The sequence below is a fragment of the Symsagittifera roscoffensis genome, chromosome 3 (assembly GCF_963678635.1).
Source record: "Symsagittifera roscoffensis chromosome 3, txSymRosc1.1, whole genome shotgun sequence".
NCBI lineage: Eukaryota > Metazoa > Xenacoelomorpha > Acoela > Convolutidae > Symsagittifera > Symsagittifera roscoffensis.
The window spans coordinates 4,132,556-4,154,080 of NC_087064.1; the positions used below are offsets into that span (position 1 = coordinate 4,132,556).

The window sequence follows — 21,525 nt, forward strand, 5'->3', positions numbered from 1 at the left end:
CGCGCGTCTCGTTCAGTATAAGTCCACTACGTATAATTTCCAGTAATTATGGCCATGGCACAAAAATCTGGACAAATAAGCAAACAAATTTTTTTTTAAGTTATCATCATACGAAACCCCGGTCTCTAATGACTTTGAACCGAACACTGGATTGACCGAAAATTATATCTATGAGACCTGCACGAACTGAACAATCACCCTGAACTACTTAAAGTAAAGTCCTTTTTGACTCCTTTTTGATGACCTGTGCTTAAAAATTGAAAACATTGTTTTTTTTCTCCAAAAAATTCAAGAAATTTGCTCTGGTTATCAATTGAGCGTCTACCAATTAAATCACAGTAAACTACAAACGGGTTGGTTAGTTATGAAAGGAGAGTCTCAAAATAGCAAGTTGAAGATTTGAAAGCTTAATTTGCAGTCTAGCAAGGTGCTGAATATTCAATGTAATTAAGGAAAATGAAGAGCTGTAGGATTTCTCTGCATACTTATTAGCACAGGTAGTGGAGTAATTTTGGATTATTCCCTCGGGTAAAAAAAGATAGGGGCCTCGGTGTAATTTTCCAACTGCAGGTTCAGCTTCAAATGATTGAAGGAAGCCTTTTTTAATCTCTCGGAGCAGAAGAATCTCTTTTTTCGCAACTGGAGAAAAAAGAGGACAATTCGAAATGAAAGTGACTTTGAACCATGAAAACCTTGTTTTTTCATACTATTAAGCCGAAAAGCAAACAAAATACATTTATCTCGAAAAAAAACGTATTTTTTTATCAAGCAGGTTTCAAATCGCTTTAGTAGAACGCAAGTTTGAACAAAAACTAAATGACTTTTTGGTGCGGTTTTGAGATATTTTGAAATAGTTTTTGAGATAGCTGATTTCAGATGCCAAAAACCGACAAAACAAATAGTTTTCCCGTACTTTTTTAACGCATAATGTTGCATAAAAACTGAATTCATTCGAGATTGAAAAAAAAAACACTTTTTTCTCAATAAATAAGCAATAGCAGATTTGTGTAGTTTACAATTGGAATTAAATTAGGTTCTAAAATTTTCTGCTTGATGCACTTCGTCACAATAATGAAAATGATCATGGGCTCAAATTGAACAAACCAATCTAGGTTATTAAAATATGCATAAATATACTAAGAAGGTAGCGGAAATAATGCGACTGAATTGAAAAGTCAAACTCACTTAAACAAACTGAGTTTCTGGTAGGGAAAAAGGAGAAAGGGGAAAGCAATTAATGAAAAAGAGCTCGAGGGTATTTCCTGATCAAATTAAAGAGAGATAATGGGTATCGAGTTTCAAATTCGAGCGGACTAGTAAAATATTATATTTCAAACTGAAAGAGTATCGCGATGCCGATAATAGAAGGCAATGGTCAAATTGCAATAGTACACCTACTAGATACATCTCATAATTTGTAATTGAAGGGTTCAAAAATGAATCGATGCTCTCGGAACAGCTTGTTATTTGATCCTTTCCTCGTAGATGAATGTTCTTTACTCGTAGTTTTTAGAAAAGTATTGTTTTGTAGCTTTTTAAAAAAAAAAATCCATTGTACCAAATCAAAATCCTTCTCCAGAAAGCCGTTTTAGGGGGAGTATGTTGACTTGTTTCTGAGTTTGAAGTTTGTTTCAGCTAAACAAAATAGAGCATTTTACACGCAGCTAAATTTAAAAAAAAGCAAATTTAATTTAGCTCGAACACAGGGGTGGAGGATCTTAACTTGGTCTATTGATGGAGGGGGGGGGGTGGTTGGGTGGTAACTTGATCTATTTTCAGTTGCGCAAACCTAAAACTGTTTCATAAGTGACAATAGAAAAAATCCATGTTAACAAACAATCCAATTTCAGTTGCACAACCCTGAAACTGTTTCATACGCTACAATAGACAAAATTTTAAGAGACAAGTGAGCGCGCAGCAAAAACGCAAAATAACCAGCAACTTCTTAAAATAGCGCCCTCTCTTCGAGGTTCAAAAAAATCCAAGAAACGTTTCAGACAAATTTGCGCAAACGAATGCTTCAGAATGATTGACGCAGTGACTCTTCTATTTGGCAATGTGCCGACTAGCTTTACTTTTTGAAAAAATCGAAAATGACTTCTTCTCAAATTCATGGGTTGTTTTTTATAAGTTTGCTATTTTCGATAAAATTTTCGTCAAATATTTACTTGTGTATTGATTTTTATTCTTTTTAACAAATCTGAAAATTTTACAATTGTTACTTAAACTTAAGGCCGAATAGTGTTTCGCTTACATGAGCAAACAAATTGAAGCAAATGTTGCATGCGATTACTTGGGGTTCAAATAGCGCAAGGCTCATACAGAGAAGGCAAGATTTTTTTTCTATTGCATAAATTTTTAACACATTTTTGGAAAACGGTTTAAAATTTTACGTAGCCAAAGCTATATAGAAACTTAACAAACAGTTTTTACTTTAACGCATTTCAAGCAAACACCTGAAATTACTTATTCGATTTTTTCTTACTATTTGTTTCTTATTAGCTTATTTAGCGTTGAAAACTGATGATAAAATACGCAGGCGTTTTTCAAGGAGTTTAGTTTCAACAATTTTGAATTAGAACGTTTTTGCAAAGTAGTTGATCTTAAATTTTGTTGTTAATGCACTACTGTTTTTTCGAAAGATCTTGTCTTAGGAAAACATGTTAGCGCACAGTTTCTGGTAGAAATTTTGGCTATCAGAACGGTAATGACTGGCGGAAAAAATGAGTTCCTGAAATTTGCCAGCAAAAAATTGGAGAAAAATATGAACAATAATTAGGAAGATTGCAAAAATTTTTCTCCTTGAGAATTAATCATAAAAATTTTCTGCATGTAACTTAGATATCTTTAGCTGTCATATAGTTCTTTATCGTTTGGCACTCGGTGGCAAATGAGATTTCTAGCCATGACTATTAAAAGCTGATGCTAAGCGGGCTAAGAGTAAGATTTTTCAAATCTCACAAAAATATCTGCTCTCGCTAGAATTCATAGCTAGAAAAACCAAGGTCACAACTGATGAATTTTCTGGTGAACGAAGTGTGTGAAAAAAGTTTATAACTGAAAGATCGAAACAAAGTTCACAAATTGTTCAGGCGCCATTTTAAAGTTGACTTTTTAATGTTTTCATTTTGCGTATTTTATGACATTGAATTCTGCTTTTTAATATCGAAATTTATGGCATTTCGTTATTTTTTGTTGACTTGTAATTTCCGATAATTACGGTTAATTTACGTATGAATTGAAATGTTGTCAATCGGCCAGCTACCCGAAACCGATCTGCCTCAGAACCGAAACGAGGCAGAAATAATATCAGAAGAAGAAATTCAGACAAGTTGCTCAAAAAACAAAACAAAAACTTTCAGAGAGCAGTTTAACTACTAGCCAGTGAGGACTGTGTAAGACAATCAAATTTCAAATAAGGGCGGATTTGCCAACTTGGGAAAATTTGCTTCAGTAACCACTACCTTTAACATATCAAACAATTTTACAATGCGACCAAAAATTTAGGCTAAATTGAGCTTTGTCTAAGCGAACAAGAAATTGAAGCAGTGCGAAGTTCTTACGAGGTAGGCAAATAATGCGAGAAGGTTGCAAAACTTTTGTTCCTTTGTTGCATAATTTGTTAACATCATCTTTTAACAAATTTTGCAGTGGTTACATATCAGTATTTAGACAACCGCGTATTCAGACTGGTCAGTATTTAGACAAATACTGTTTCAACCAACCAGAATCGAGACAAAGAAGAAGTTAATAAATAATTAATATTTATTTTGGATTAGTTATGTCTTTTCTCGATTCTGATTGGTTCATACAGTATTTGTCTAAATACTGACGAGTATGAATACGCGGCTGTCTAAATACTGGCTGCACTCCTTTTGCAGTTTACTGCTAATTCAAAGTAAAGTGGAAATTTCCTACTGAACATCAACATATTGGAGTTCTAGCTGAAATTATTTCCGCTTGTCCGTTCTATATTTACTTTAAATCAGCTCAACGAGCTATGTAAAAGTACTGATAAACTAAGTAAGCAGTTTATTATGAGATTTAGTTTAACCAACTTTCAATAGGCATTTATGCACTAAAACAGATCTTCATCATTGATGCTTAAACACTATTGCAATTTCGAAACATATATCGCGTTTCAGAAACACCTGTTACCGCCATCCCTGGCAGTTTTTTTTGCTCTGGAAATGGCAAACTTTAGCAGAAAAGACCAATTACCGACATTGATTTTTTTAAGAAAAGCGGAATAAAAAAAATTTTACAGAAAATTGTTTAGATTTTTTTTCTACATAATCACAGTTTAGTTTTTCATTTGTTGTAATGCAAAATTTTCACAATAATCCAGTCGTAATTTTTCTAGAAGTCTTTCAAAAATGGTACACAATTATCAAGCTGCGACATTAAGTGTGATTTTTCTTTTTTTTTTAAAGTTTTAAAAAGATCAGCTTTAGTTAATCTTTTCAACTATGGCTTAAATTTGTTCAAACAACTACAGGCGTGGTACACAAACAGCTTTAGCTAACATATAGTTTGTAATTTTTTTTAGCTCCCAGTGACAATTGAAACTGCTTCGATTGATTTTTTAAAATTGATGTTAAAGTATCTAGGGGCACCATTTTTCGAATCTTCAAAAATGGACCAAATCAATTTATGCAATATCTATCAAACGGTTTTGGAGGAATTTAAGGAACAGTTTTAAGGATTTTTATTCTGAAACTAAAAACAGAAGTACAAACTGACAAAGACTTGCCAAAGGTTTTGAATTTCTAATTTTTAATCTTAACTGATATTTAAAAACAAAACTGAAAAAACTGCTCACAAAGCAAAAACGGGAACCAAAGGACAGAGTATCGGACTTGCATTAAAACTTGAATTATTTTCAAAGGAAATTGGCATTGCAAATTTGGAATTGCTTGCTCGGCTTCAGTCTGTCATCGCTTAACTATTTGCCTCTGATCAAATTGGTAAAAAATTATTAATTTCAGCCTCAATGTAAAAATTGATTAATTTCAGCCTCAATTTATCAAAACCAAATCGCAACAAGACTGCTCGTATCAGGGTTAGGCCCTGAATGTTCCGACTGCCTTTTAGGGTTTATGGAGCAGTAGTAACATAAAAAAAAAACTAAATGGAAACAAATCGAAAAAAAAAGTTCTAAAATTTGAAATTTCTTGAATGAAATCATCCCCCCACACGCCACATAAAAAACAAAAGAATAGATTTCGCTCCTTGTAACACATCAATTATGGCAAATAAGCTTCCTTGAACCAATTTAGAACGTTTTTTAAGACGGATTAAATCTCCGCTTATGCGTTAATAGCGCGAAATATATCGCGCGTTAATTGTCCCAAATTGGCCAAAATGCCGATATTTAAACCCTCATAACTTTACGAAAAATGATCACAGGTGAAATATCTTTTCAAATGTAAGCTCAGGACAACAATAGTTTTCGAATGATATAAAAAAAATTCCGTCAAAAATGGCTAGTTAAAAAGTCGAAATTTGTGTGAAGAAAAAAAACCCACCCCGAGCACAAATATTCCGTAACTTTCGTATCGAAAGTCGAAACAAAAACGTGTGCATATTTCTTAGAAACAATGATAATAGTTGTTATAAGCCAGTGAAGAAAAATATCTAACTGAAACTTTTTTAAGCTTTCTGAGCACTATGCAATTTGAGCAGTTGACTAACCAAAGGTTTTATAGCATCCAATCATTGTCAAAACAAAAGAGCTGGTCAACATGTCAATCTATGACAGTCTGTCAAATTGATTTAGTACGTTTTTGTTTAATTTTTTTACAATTGCAAGTTTTTACTTATACATTTTTCTTACTTTTAACGCAAAATCCAATTGTTAAAAAGTTTTAATTTGGACTGATTAGACTATTTTAAACAATTTTGGTCTTGATTTCTAAATATTTTTCGATAACTCATTACCCCAAATATCTGAATTTATTTGAGGTGGGGGCAAAAGAGCTAGTAGTCACTAAAAAAAATAAGTTTTACAGCTCAGAAACTCCGGTTCTCGTCTACATCAAAATTAAAGCAAAATTAAAGCCATGTCCTGCAGCAAAGTTTTATTGTTGATTATTTTTAGCGCGTTTCTTGTTTGGTTTGCATAACAGGAGAGCTGCTACAAATATGGAATATACAGACACGCTCAATCAAAACTAGAAGAAAAAGGTAGACAAAAAGCTCAAATCGTAAGTAAAAAAAGACAAAATTTAGTGTTTCAAACAAACAGCAGTTATTGAGCTACTTGTGTCGCAAACAAAAAACTTGAATGATCGAAAAAAGAAAAGAATAGTTATTATCAAGGCTACGTTCCCGGTAAATTTAAGTTTCTTCCGCCATTTTTTTTTGATAAATTTTTACCAAAAAAAATCATAATTGATGTTTCTGCGACTCGCAGAAAATCTATAAAAAAAACCATCAGGCCTGTCTAAGCATATTTCACTCAGCCTAAATTTAGGCCTGTCTCATTAAAATGACGAACAATAATTGTTCAGATTTTCGTTACGAAAGTAACGGAAAATTTGTGCTCAGGGTCGGTTTTTTTGTTCATTTTTGGCATTTTTTTAATCAATCGAAAGGTATTGATGTCTTCAGCTTAAATTGAAAAGAATATTCTACCTGTGATTAATTTTTTTAAAATTATAGGGGTTGCAATTCTGACCAATTTGGGATATATTTCGCGCTATTAACGCGTAAGCGGAGATTTAATCCGAGTTAGAGTTCCTTCCAAACTGGTTAAAGAAAGCTTATTTGTCATAATTGATTTGTTACTAGGAGCAAAATTTATCTTTTTGTACATTACATGGCGTGTGGGCGGATTGATTTTTCACAAAAAATATCAAATTTAAACAAATATATTATATTTTTTTGCATATAGTTTTTTTTGTGCTATTACTGCTCCATAGACCTTAAAAGGCAGTCAGAAGAATACGATCAATCTCGCTGATACGATCAATCTCGTTAAGCTTAGTTTTTCAGTGTCTTGCCTTCTGATTTTTGCTCCTTTATAAAATGAGAAATTGTCGAAAATAAATTTTATGCCCGTTAATATAATCTCTTGTTGTTTCTCATATAGTATTCAATAAAAAAAGTCAATTTTGTCCCAAACTCAATTGATAGTTTTCATGATCTTAAGTAAAATTTTCGAATCGATTTGGATCAGAAAAAAAAATCGAAACTTGTGTAAATCGAACTTTTTAAACGATTGAACCATATGTAATCAACTTTGATACTGCATACAATCTCTACAAAAAAGCAAATCATTGCCCTAAATTTGAAAGTAAAATTTTATATTCACAGCCAAAATTTGTTTTGAAAATTCAATTTTTGAATAATTCTTTGTTTGCTTTCTGTGACTTGCCAAACCTCACCCTTTTAAATCACCCTGGCAATCCCTATAGATAAAATTTTAAGCAATTTTGAAAAATAGACAAGGCAGAATTTTTGAGTTAACAAAAGCGGTCAGTTTGGGGCTTTTAATAGAAAAATCTTGGTAGTACGGAAAATAAGCTGCCTTGGGATTAGGATTTTTTAAAATATTCCTCCTACTGCAAAATAGGTGTGATTTATCGCAAGATACAAAATTAACATATGCTTAGCCGTAGAGTATTTTTTTATGGGTGTTGAGGACAGACGAGCTCAATGCCAGACTAGTGAAATACCAGACCAAACTCAAGGTCAGACTTGAGCAATAGAAACCTAATTAAAGGTCAACTGGTATAAAACTCAATGCACTCAGACAAGGTCAACTGGTCTGCTGGTATTTGATAAACTAATTAATTAACTGGTAATTAATTAACTGGTACTATTTGATGCTCAGTTTGTCGTGTCATTTTATAAACACAATCTCAATTCATTCTTCAACAATCAGTATCTCTTCTCTCTCCTCAGTTGAAACCTCAGATAACTCTCAAACCTCTATCCCCTAGTCCTACTTGCTCTAACTCTGAATCTTAACAGGTTATGGGCCCAGATTTCTAAACTTTTTGATTTAATAATTATTTGATTTCTGTCAGAGTTTTTTTTAGCTTTTATCTAGCCTTTAGCAAAGCAGAGATGGACTTGAAACTGGCTGGATTCAGAGGAAAGTCTGAAGATTTTCCAGCTTGGTCGACGAAGTTTGTGGCACTGATGCATACCAAAGGCCTGTTCAGGACTGTGATGGGCAATGACGATCTACCAGAAGCTGAACCTACGCTACCTGAGAATCCGAATGCTGACCAGATGACGGCGTACAACACCAAGATGCAGGAGCGAGCTGTGCTGATCCAGCAGAGGAAAGACAACCGAAACACAGTGTGGTCACATCTAGCTCTGGTCCTGAACAACACCACACTGATGTACATCAAGAACGACTGCGTGGCTGCGGATGGCTATGGCGATGGGACGAAGGCCTGGAGACTGCTGCAAGAGAAGTTTTGCAGTGTGGAGAGGCCTACAGTGGTCAGTCTAGTAGGCCAGCTTGCGAAGCTGCGCCTAGGATCAGAGGAGGATCTCGATGACTACTTCGTTCGAAGTCAAGAGCTGATGACGCGGCTGAGTGAAGCTGGGGAAGCAATTACGGACACACTCTTCAATGCGCTCGTGATCAACGGACTGCCTGACAGCTTTGAGCATTTCGTGGTGCAGGAGAGCTTCCAGCCGGCCAAGACTTTTACAGAGCTGAGAACGAGGTTGAGGAACTATGATGACTCGAGACGAGCTCGATGTGGAGAGAAGACTGGGAATGGACACATAGCTATGCAAGCTGTGAGGAAGAAGAAAGGAGCGTCGGGTGGTGGCTGTTTTGTGTGCGGTCAGAAGGGTCATTTGGCAAGAGATTGCAGATCCAGAAGTGACAGTGGTCAATCTGGTGCTCGAGGCAGTGGCTCGAATGAAGCAAGTGGTCCAACTTCAAGGAAGCAAGGGTGCTTCAAGTGTGGACAACAAGGACACTTTGCAAGGGACTGCAAGCAGGTAAAGACAGGGTTCTTCAGTTGTTGTGCAACAACCTCAATGAAGGGAGATGATCTCATTGTGGATACGGGATGCACCGATCATGTAGTGCGCGACAAGGCTGTCTTCTCAAGCTTTGAGAAATGGGATGAGGGGACAACAGTTGAGAATCCGAACGGTACAATATCAAAGATTGAGGGCATAGGCTCGGTGGAAGTGGACATACGAGACTGTCAAGATGTGACGAGGAGCTACACTTTCCACAATGTGCTGTTTGTGCCGAGCTACAACGTGAATCTGATGAGTGTGAGCTCAGCAATAGCTAGAGGGTCTAGTTTCAGCTTTACATCAGACTCTTCTCATCTTGTGGCACCGGATGGTCGACGGCTACCAGTGAAGCAGCGCGGCAAGCTTTTCTTCCTGGAGTGCAAGTTCAAGAGGAACGCGATGACTCTAGCTACGAAAGCGAAGATGGAGACAAGTAGTGCAATGCTGTGGCACCGAAGGCTGGGGCATCTCAACAAGCATGATCTAATATCAGTTGTTGATGTCGGCGAGCTAGGGTTCTGCGAAGTGTGCACAGCTTCGAAGATGCACGAAGTAGCAATGCCAAAGAAGACAGAGAACAGGGCAACTGCAGTGGGGCAGCGGGTCTTCAGCGACATCCAGGGACCATTTGAAGTTGCGAGCATGCATGGAGCGCGCTATGCCGTGAGCTTCATTGATGACTTCAGCCGTCTGGCAGTGGTCAAGTACCTGGTTAAGAAGAGCGATACTCTTTCGAAGTTCAAAGACTTTGTAGCTGAGCACGGAGCACCGAAGTGCTTGAGAACTGACAACGGAGGTGAGTATTCGTCGAATGCTTTTCGGATGTTCTGTAGAGAAATGCAGGTGAAACAGGAGTTTACAGTACCTAATACTCCGCAACAGAATGGCGTGGCAGAGAGGTACAACAGGGTGATAACTGAGATGACTCGATGTCTACTGGCCGATGCAAAGCTCTCAAAGATGTTCTGGGTACGAGCAATGTCAACGGCAGTCAGGGTTCGCAACTTGTGTCCTACATCCAGCAATGAGCATCGCATTTCATCAATGGAGATGCATTATGGGAAGCCATCGAAAGTCAACTACCTGCGAGTGTTCGGATGCCTGGCGTACTACCTGGACAGAGGAAACCGGCGGAAACTGGATCCGAAAGGCAAGAAGAGCAAGTTCATTGGTTATGACGAGGAGAGCAAAGCCTACTTGCTGATGGACCTGGAGACAAAGCGAGTGGTACGAGCAAGAAGCGTGACGTTCAATGAAGACATCATTCCAGACGACTTTCTGGTAGACAGTGAGCAGTCACAAACACTGGGTCTATCAATCGAGGGATGCATTGATGTAGAGGAAACTAGCACGAAGACCATCACTGAGTCTACCAATAAAGCGAATGATAGTGGAGCAGCAGCTTCAGTGGGGGTTACGGAAGATGACCCAGTCGAGACTGAAGAATTGGAACCACCTTCCACAGAGCCTCCAGAGCAGAGGCCAACAGAGATTCCAGAGCAGCGGTCAACTAGAACGCGGAACCCTCCCATCCGATACGGACTGGCTTACACTCATGCTTCAGTGATAGCACAAGAGCCAAGAAGCTACTTGGAAGCAGTATCTGGACCAGAAAGGGAGCAGTGGCTAGCAGCTATGGCTTTGGAGGTGCAGTCACTGAAGGCAATGGGCACCTGGACACTTGTTGATAGACCAAATTCTCGCAAGGTCATTCCTGGACGCTGGGTGCTTGCTGTGAAGAGAGATGCAATGGGACAAGTGGAGCGGTTTAAAGCCAGATACGTGGTGAAGGGTTTTATGCAAGTGGAAGGACTGGACTTCAATGAGACCTTTGCGCCAACCTGTAAACCAGAAACAAAGAGAATACTACTGGCTTTGGGAGCGCAAGATGATCTTGTACTTCATCAGATGGACGTGAAGTCAGCCTTCCTCAACTCGCCGTTAACAGAAACTGTGTATATGGAACAGCCCGAGGGGTTCAGCAGCGGGGACAACCAAGTGTGTTTGCTACAACGCAGTATCTATGGGCTGAAGCAGGCAGGAAGGGACTGGTACCAGACGCTGAGCACGTTTCTTCTGGAGACTGGTTTCACTCGAAGTACCAATGACTTCTGTTTGTTCACGATGAGGGGAATGGATGATGCTATGATCTATGTTCTAGTATGGGTGGATGATATCATCATTGGCTGCAAACTGCAAGCAGAAGTTGACAGGGTGAGGGACCGATTCACTGACCGATTCAAGATGGATGATCGCGGTCCATTAGCCTGGTTTTTGAAAATGCAGGTCAAACGGGCACCTGGTTCTGTCACTGTGAATCAGTCTCGCTACATTGAAGACTGCTTGGAGCGCTTTGGGTTGGCTGACTGCAAACCAGTAGGGACACCAGCTGATATCAGCACTCAGTTGACGAAGAAGGACTGCCCTGGAGCGGGCTCAGAAGAAGCAGTGGCAATGCAGCGTGAGGACTACAGAGGCATAGTGGGCTCGTTATTGTACATAGCCAAGCAAACGAGGCCAGACATCCTAGCTACTGTGACTCAACTTTCACGGTTTCTGGAGAATCCTGGGAGAACACACTGGGTGGCTGCTAAGAGAGTACTGCGATACCTGAAAGGAACCAAAGATCTGGAGCTGTGCTACATCAAAGATCCTGATGGGTTCAACCTTTATGGTTCAGCAGATGCTGACTGGGCTGGTGACGTTGATGACAGAAGGTCAACAACAGGCTACAGTTTTCATGTGCAGCGGTCAGGAGCAGCAATCAGCTGGAGTACCAAGAAGCAACCTACTGCAGCAATATCTACCAGCGAAGCTGAGTATCAAGCAATGGCAGCGGCTGTTCAGGAAGGCCTCTACTTACGATCCCTACTCAATGAGATGGATATGACGTGTGATGGTCCAACTGTGATCAACGAGGACAACCAGAGCTGCATCAAGATGTGCAAAAATCCCGTAATGCAGAAGCGTACAAAGCACATTGATGTCAAGTATCACTTTGTCCGAGAGCGGGTCGAGGATGGAACATTTGCGCTCGAGTACTGTCCAACCGAAAACATGGAGGCTGACTTGTTGACGAAATCCCTGAGCAAGGCAAAGGTGGATCAACATCGTCGAACGCTGATGGGTTGCAGCCTGACATTGGACAAAGCCAATTCAGCCTGAGTGGGGGTGTTGAGGACAGACGAGCTCAATGCCAGACTAGTGAAATACCAGACCAAACTCAAGGTCAGACTTGAGCAATAGAAACCTAATTAAAGGTCAACTGGTATAAAACTCAATGCACTCAGACAAGGTCAACTGGTCTGCTGGTATTTGATAAACTAATTAATTAACTGGTAATTAATTAACTGGTACTATTTGATGCTCAGTTTGTCGTGTCATTTTATAAACACAATCTCAATTCATTCTTCAACAATCAGTATCTCTTCTCTCTCCTCAGTTGAAACCTCAGATAACTCTCAAACCTCTATCCCCTAGTCCTACTTGCTCTAACTCTGAATCTTAACAATGGGGGCACAGTTTTTTGCTAGGTTTCAAATGGAAATACTTGACATGATCATTTAATTATTCTACAATACAGAATATATAATACAATTTTACCAATGTTGGATTTCCTTTTTTTAGTATTATTTCAACTAAACACCCTCCAAGCAACCTTTTCAACTCGAGAGCTCATTTTATCAATAAAAGCTGTGAACTGATATTTTTCAAGGATGTTTCAGTTTTTGTTCCGACTTTCGAAGAAAACGGAGTATCTACGCTTGGGATGGTTTCTTTCCCAGTCTTTTTCGCCGAACAAAATAAGAGGTTTTTTTTAAAAAAAGTTTTACATTCCATTGAAGATATCGACGTCCCTTTACATCCCATTGAGGATATCGGGCTCAAAGTTAAAACTATTTTGTAAAATTCTGAGAGTTTGAAAATTGACAATTAGGCCATGTTCTGGACTAAACTATGCCCGCTTTGAAGACATAATTCATAATGCTGAGAACGTAACGCAAAATATGCCGCTCAACAAAATTGTTCCATTTTAATTTTAGGCTAGCTAATTGGTCGTATTTATTTCGTACGACTCAAATTGTATCTTTGATTTTGTCCAAAATTTATTAATTTTCATTATTTTTCACCAAAATTTATTCGATACGGACATTCGAATCAGGGGCAGTCGGAGCGTTCAGGGCTTTGCTCTGATATAGGAGTGAGTAGTCTTGTTTGTTTCAAAATTGCGTTGTGGTTTTTCTTCTTTTAGAAAATGAACGAGGCTTTTTTCTGTTTTACGGCCCAAACTGATTTGTTTGCATATTTGAAAATAGAATCAAAAAGCTTCAATCTGATTGGTTGAAATGAATGACAGCGAAAAGAAATTTAAATTTTTATTAACAACTGGAGTTCAATCAACAGTTTGGTTCTCCTGTCCATATAACAGAAAAGAGCAAATTGTCGCATGGCTACCTGGGATGAATTAAATGTGGCATCAAAATTAGTCTCAATTTAGTAACCCAATTTAGTAACCAAATAGTAACCCCCTAAATACATGTAATATTTCGTACTTTTTGTCGATTGGTCACAAAAAATCAAACTTCACTGGGAAAAGCAAACTCGTAAAATCAATTTGAGCTCTCGTTGGGGGCGTAACCTAGACTTTTCAAAACGCTTGGAATCCTTTATGATGAAGTAATAGCAAAAAATACGGTTCTTGAAAACAGTTTTTAGAATGGAGTCGAAAACCTACTAAAGGATTGCGTTAACTGTACTTGTAGAGTGAAAAATGTTGAGAAGTTCTACGTGTAAAAACAAATTGATTTGCAAAATTGTCAAAAAAGATAGCTCGAGTTATCAAAAATGCGTCTTTTTGTTCATTCAGCGTCCGACTCAACTTTTTTCCCAGATCTTTTCTTTTTGCTCAGAAAGTTTTTTGTTCAAAAGATTGGTTATTTGTTCAAAATTTTTTCAAAATTTCCAAACGCATTCTATCAAAAATAAACGAAACCAAAGAATCTTTCTTTTTTTATACAAATTTTTCGAGTCCATTTGAGCAAGATCATAATGCAAAAATTGAAGTTTGCCATTCAATTTAAATTCAGATATCCCGAATGAGCAAACAGCAAAAAATATTCTCCTACCTTCGATTTCGTTGGCTATTCTTTTCTTCTGTCGAGCAAAGTTGTCTGTGAAACTTGGCTTGATTATAATTTATTATCAGACAACAAAGTTTAACTCTACTTTGAAAATTATGTGCAATCTGACTTCAAAACTAGGATAGTTAATTAACTCAGTGACATCTTAAATGACAAAACTTAACGTGTCACTATTGAACCATCTCTTCTTGCTCAAGTGGTGCTAACAAGTGTTCACGGTGCTTTTTCATGTCAAGTTCAAAAATATCATTAAACGATTACAAAACAAACCATCCGCAAAGATAAGAATAGAATTTGTAGTCTAATATTGGAAGAAGGTGTTATTTTTGTTTGTAAAACCAATGACCGCAACCAGAAAATAGTAATGTTGTCAAATATATGTAAGATTTGCGTTGGCTCCAATTGATCAAAATCCATCCCATTCCCAGCCATTATTTGTACATAAACTCTGAAATCCTTAAACAACAGTTTGTCCACGCCCTATTTGCGAGCGGTTATACAAAAAATGCTCACCAAAAAGTCAAAAATTTATGAAATTGAAAAAAAAAATCAAAGAAAGTGAGCCATTGAAAAAAAATTAAATATATACTTTTTAAAACATCAACTCAAACGTTTTGTCGGACAATCTCCGCCCCTAAATCAAATTAGGGAGGAGATAGTTCAGTTGGTTAAAAAGTAATATTTTTCAGCCAGTCAAATTTGAGCATAGTACATGCAAGCCTTAGTGCTTGAACTTTCATTTAACTAGAGGGGGGAAATTGTTCACTTGGTTTATTGAGGGAAGAGATTGCTCACATGGAACGTTTCGTCTGCCAACAATTTTAAACATGACTAATTAACGTATGAGCAGTCTTTAAAATCCCTAAAAAGGCTAGTTTACGTTCCATCAACAAGTGCTTGTACAAAAATTAGGCTCAAAAGAATTTTACCATTATCAAAATGAAGTTGAAAACAATTTGGATTCAACCTTTTGGTTGCTTACGCTGCACAATCAAAAACAAGAAATTTTCCATTATCTTAAGAAAAATTGCATGTGAAAGCAATCCATGTTTGTTTATCAGATGGGTTAAAAGGTGAGAAAAGTCGAAGTGGCCTGAAACAAACCTTGCAAGGTGAAAATGAAAAAAAAACATATAGGGTGTTACAGAAAATATGCTTTGACTCGGTTAATTGTTTCGACTTTCAACGAAATTAAGGAATATTTTATTCAGACCATTTCTAGAAAATTTTAATCTCGGGAGACCGATCAATGGATCTTCGTAATCCTCGAATGAACGCGCCCAGCACTCGCCTATCCTGATTTAATATTGCCTGTGAATCGCTCACTAAAAGACTGACGTGACTAAAGTGTTGTGATGCTGAAAGCTTATTGATCATTAATTACGCGTGGCGATTTATCCCGCACCACAAAGTCGAACCAAATTCAATTGAAGCAGTCTAAATGATGTTATTAATAATTCCATACACCATTATTAAAATTCAGCTTTAAACTCATAAATTGTCAATATTGTATTAACCGAAAACTATTCGAGATCATTTTATGCACAGTCGGAGCATTCGGAGCCTTGCACTGATACGAGCAGTCTGGTTTGTATTAATTTGACGTGTGCAATTTTTAGGCACTAGAGAAGAATATCGCTTTTCGAATTTAGCCCTTTTATAAAAAAAATTTGGAAAAATCGAAAAAATGGGAACAATTTGAACATATTGGAACAGAAAACGCTTTTCAATACATACATGTGCAAAAAAAAGTAATATGATGAATTTTGCAGAGCAAAAACACATTTTATGGCAGAATAAAATGCATTAACTCTCTAAATTCCAAAATTTTACATCAAGTGACATTTGAAACAAAAATATCCAGAAGCTAAATGCTTTTCCAATACTTAATTTAGTATGAAAATTATGTAAGCTGAGAAATATTCAGATCAAAGTAACACTTTTTTGCTATAGAAAATGTACACTAGCCTTACAAACTGTGACCTAAAGTGAAATTTGAACAAAAACGAGAATCTGCGCTAAACGCCAAAATTGAAATTTTTTTTATGAATTGTGGCAGTACACCTTCAAAAAGTCACCTTGGTATTTGTTCCGCAGATTAAGCGCATTGTATTTTTGATTGAGAAATGTAATTCAAAATAAGAGATTGTAAAAATTGTCGATAGATCCGAACCTGTAAGTCTCTTTTTGCAACAACCTCTTGCGCAGCATATTGTATGTAACCAAGGAAATGATACAATGTTTCAAATTCATAGGATATAGTTTGCAAAACCGTAAGTCCCAATAATTTTGATGGCCACAGTTCGGAGTTTTTCAAATTTGCTTCAAATTCTTCAAATTTTGTAATTCTAATTGTATTTCCTTGGAACTTTCAAACAAAGATCAGTGAAAGTTTACTTTTTCTGATTATTTTCCTATTTTATCTGTCATTTCTAAGAATCTAGGAACAAAAACAATTGACACGGATATTTTATTTAGTGAGAAAGTAAATAAACGAACGTAATGTAGTTATTCTAAATTTCTTTGGCATTCTTATTTTTCTAATGTCGAAACTCTAATGTCGAATTTCGTGGGCATTCTTCTTGGGCATTTTTTTTTTCGCTAAGAAATACACAGAATCCTATTATTTAATAAACAATCAAATTTTCTTTCGACCATTGAAACAAAGATTTTTCTATTACTCACAGGAGAAAGCATTCCTCTCAAGCTGTTGACAAAAAACTTGTAGGAAGAAAAGAGAGACCTACATTCAACAAACTTGCAAGTACTTCAACCCAGTCTAAACTTTTAGACTTCATTGGACTTTTGTAATTGAAAAAGAAACAGGTGGTCACCATCACTGCCAGAGGGGCAGTAATAAAACTGTTACACGAAAGACACCCTGGACAAATCGGAATGAAATTTCTCTCGGAATATGTCTAATCTGGAATCACAAAAAAAGGCTCCAACTGAATTAAAGAAGGTAAAAACATCATATTTTTAGATTCTTCATCAAACGTTTATTTTTTACCACCATTAACCGGGCTTCACCGGTCCCTTGAATACTAGTTTGGGCACCCAGAAACTTTTTTTGTAACAGTGTAACAGTAGATTTTCGAAGTTTTTTTCAGCAATAGTGAGTTCACGTACTTTTCCATTTCTTCAAGATAACATCCATCTTCAATTCATTGCAAAAAAGTTAGAGTAGACCAGTTATGTCACGTTTTCCAAACGATTTTGGATTCGAAGACCATCGATATTACATTTTGTGAGTTCGGAGACCACCAGTCCCCTCGATTGGTAGAAAAACTTGTACAAACAGTCAAAACAGTTTTTCTGGCTTTGTAATTAGCTAGAAACTTAAGCTAGAGTTTCTATGAATTCGGCTATTTTTCTAATAAAGAATGCTTTAGACATAATCATCGAAAAACTAAGCAATACAATTTAATCGAAAATAAATTGCAGTTAGTAGAGAAAAAAAGTCTACTGTTTGAAACAATAATTAAATTTTCTAGCTAAAAAGTACTAAAAAATCAGATGATGCCTTCTGAAATAGGATTTTTTAGGGGATTAAAAGAACTTTTCCATGTTGTCTCTGAAGTCTCTCAGCAGGTGCACTTCAAATCCAAAAAATGAGACAGCTAGACCTATGACAGAGACAATAATAGAAATCGTGTTAACTACATCGGGATCAAATTGTCAAAAAATCATCTAATCAGAGGGAAAAAGGAAAAAAAAACAAGCAAAAGTCTCATTTTCAACAAGCACGAATCCTGTCAAAGTTTTAGAAGTCATTTAGCAGAGGGTAGCAGATATTTGAAGATTATCAGAGGTAGCAGATATTTGTTATTTTATTCTTCGGTGTTGAGTGACTAGGAATGGATTGTTAGTGGTTTTCCTTGCAGTGACATCGCAGAAAACGTATTATTTCAGAACTTGGAACTTCAAAATTCCTTTAAATGTGATACTACTAGATCGCCTAAACTTATTAACTTTTATATTAAGGATAAGGAGTATTTTCAGATTTATGTAAAGATAATGGCATGCAGATCGATACAAGGCATCCGAAGGAATGGCAAATCTCCATCAAACCAGCGATCTGCATAGACAGCCAAACCAGGCATAGGAAACTTGAAAGACGTCTACAAGACCTCCTTTCAACGGAAAACAACACTGGACCTCACTCGGCCGAGTTGGAATATATGTACCGTACATTTAGTAATCCGTCAGAGCAGTTGATTTTTATATTTTATAATTCTTTCGTACCGTTCCAATCAAATTCACTTTAAATTTAATTAGTTTTCCAAGCGCTTAATCGCGCTTTATTCATACACGTTTTTTTACCGGGCGTCCGATGAAAATGGTATATGAAAATTCTGGTTAAGAGTTCTGTTGGTTGCTGCTTGACTGGGCAAGCATAACTGAACTGCTTTTTCGTCTAATGCTTCCTGGAGACAAGTGGCAATTAAACTGCTTTTAACAGGTACCATTTGTTGCTTGCCCTCTTTTTTTCGTTTGATGCATGATTTTGTTCGCTTCAACTTTTCCCGCGTCTAACATCGTGGCTTTGCTCGTTTTTGGTAGATACCAGTTCATCTCCAGCTGTTACAGCGAGCATTCGGCCTTTGTCGGAACTGTATCCCGCGCATCTCTAGTGTTCAGTTGTTTTTATTGTTTGCTTTTCCTGAAGTCGTGTCCGTCAATAATCAGCGTTCGTTTGTTTCTTTGAGACATTCCCCATGTTGTTTGACTCATAATAGTTAAGTTGTATGTTTGCACAGAAAAGATTTAAGCATTGACACAAAATTAAAAAAATTAGTGTTTTTTCTGTTTCAAGAGCGTTAATTGCGGATTATTGTCCAAATTTTGCGTTTCATTGATAAAAATTATGGCTTAGATGACACTTGAGGCTCAATTCAAACAATTTTTTTAGTCAAAACAAGTTCAGTTTGCCATTAGCACTTGCTGGTTTTAAACATTAATCGATTTGAACATCAAATAAATAACTAGAAGTGTTATTGTGGGACAAAACGGCAAAGGACTAGTTGTCATATGGGGCAAGTTGGCATAGGACAACTTTTCATATAGGGCAATTTAGTATACGGCAAGCTGGCATAGGGCTGTCTGACCTTTAACAGTACTGTCTGGTCTAGTACTGTATGACCTTTACCGCATACACTCCGCTTGATCGGTCGTACTATTTGTTGTTGATCGTATTTATCACAACAATTGTTATTCAGCCTTAATTTTAATTATTTTCAAGTTAAATTTATTTTGCATTTTAGGGGGTAAACTATTTTAACATTTTCTTACTAATCCAACCTGTGCATTTGTAGTCATCATTAATTGTAGTATAATTTTCAGGATAGCGCCATAAAAGTTTTCAGAATATTTTTATCTTATCGCGCTATGGCAATAATTTGAACTTAGCTGCGAAAACTTCAATCTAAACTGCCATAAATTGCTTTCGAAACTTTCTTTCCTTAGTTTAAAACAAAACTGGCTATTATTGACAGTTTTGGATTTTATTGGTGTCCATCTTAAATATGAGCCCAGTTTTACATTCACATTGCGGGACGTAACTAGCGTTGAGCGTTCTCTCGGGGGGAGTCGGGACGGCAGACGTTTGCTGTACCATTTTTAGGCCTGCCAAATTGATTTTCCGAGCTCTCTATTGATTTTCTGAGCTCTCTAAGACACTAGCGAGTTCACATTTTTGCAAAAACAAAATCAGCGGTACATGCAGCTCTTTGAAAAAAATTTGCCAAAACTGCCGTTTTTCAGCATCTTCTGGAAAACATTGGGTTAAAGAGTCAAATTCTTGAGCTGGAGGAGGAATAGATTTCAGTTCATTTGGCCTGAATTAACTTGCTTATTGGACTTTTTTCTTCGACGCCGTTTTAATCAAATTACTTTTTACTGATTGAGTTTTTAATATCTTCTTCTGACTAATTAATAAGGTTTAGCGAAAGATTTCATAACAAAGTATGACTAACCGCTGAAGACAGACGATGATTCTGCAAACTGTGCCTAACGGCACTCCAACCTCCTCCGAATCCAGTTCTCTTTCTCAACTTCGGGGGCACCAAGGGAAGGGGCGTGGCCACTTCAGACAAAGACTCACCCTGATGATTAGTCTGTTCACAATCGCCCAATTTTTCTCCTCCCCCATCGCACGCTGCGTTCATTACCTGCGTTCGATTGCCCACCTGGCTGATGGTCACATGATTGTTCGCGTGGTTACTCACGTGACCATGACTGGTTGCTCCGACTGAATTTTGAGAGCTATCGAGGGATAGATTATTAGATAATGTTGTTTCGGTCATACAGCGCTGGGTGCAGTCGTAATAGTTTTGCACCGAGGCGGATTTTGTCAAGTTTTGAGATTTTAATGGCGCTAACTGTGAATGTTGGGACGTATTTTGGGATAACAAGGCCGCCTTGCTATCTCTGTGATAAAGCAGATTCCCTGCATTAGTCTTACTCAAATAACCGCCACTTCTGGAATATTGCATACTTAACAGTACTTAACAGACAAATCCTCCCTGCGGTCCAAATGGCTGAAATTTACAATAAGAAGTCAAAAGTTGGATCCAAGTCTGGAATTAAAAGATCCAAAACATACGTAACTTAACACTCGCTTTTGTCTTGATCTATTGAAGTCCCCTTCACGTTTTTTTTAAAGTAAAGCTTGGAATCATTTTTCCACAGTTATAAGCCTCTTTCAGTTTATAAATTCACAATATTTGGTAACCTAACAAACTTTTATTAACTTTAACTGGTGTCGCAGTGGCATGTTCAAAATGTTACTCCATTAAAATCCAGATGTTCCCCCGCATAGTACGAAATTTAACTCCAAAGTATGCCAATTTTAGTCAAAAAGATAGCTTGAACAGATAACTAGCCGCTTAGTTGAAAATTGCTTTTAAAGTGAACATTTTCATTTCAGATGGGCGATAAAGGAGGAATTAAATTGGCAAATTGGGTCAAATGCTTTGCAAAATAAATAAGTCGGCCGATATTTCAGATCAAAAGAAAAAGTAAATCTTGAAGGTAATATTTCAATTGAATTCTTCACGCGTCGTAATCCTAAAACAGCACATATCTGAAAATAACTCAAGATTTCTGATCTAAAATTCACTTAAGAAAGTAACACTGCACCGTAAATTGCTACTATTTTTTCTTTAGTCAAAATACGGAATAATTATGCACGACCTTTAAGCTTAAAGTAGGAATATATTATACGAACAACCGATTATAATAATGATTTCTATGAAAGAAAAAATAGCTGTAATTATGTAAAAGTGCCACTTTGAAAACGATTTCCTGCCACAAAAGAGGAAAAATTATGTTTTTTTTTATAAATTGTGCGAGCATTCGGCGTCAAATTTTCTTCACCGCGAGG

General features: G+C 37.0%; 1 protein-coding gene across 4 annotated transcripts in view; it reads right to left on the minus strand.

Moving 5' to 3' along the window:
• Positions 1-21,525, minus strand: part of LOC134842981 (uncharacterized) — a 90,597-nt gene that overhangs the window by 45,721 nt on the left and 23,351 nt on the right. The window contains exon 2 of one of the 4 annotated variants that reach the window (XM_063859538.1): positions 20,117-20,680. In XM_063859538.1, the coding sequence (XP_063715608.1) occupies positions 20,117-20,635 (519 nt within the window). In that variant the 5' untranslated portion in view covers positions 20,636-20,680. Of the gene's footprint in view, positions 1-14,126; positions 14,223-20,116; positions 21,274-21,525 lie in introns of those variants that run through there. The other 3 variants (XM_063859536.1, XM_063859537.1, XM_063859544.1) reach the window with 3 other exon arrangements.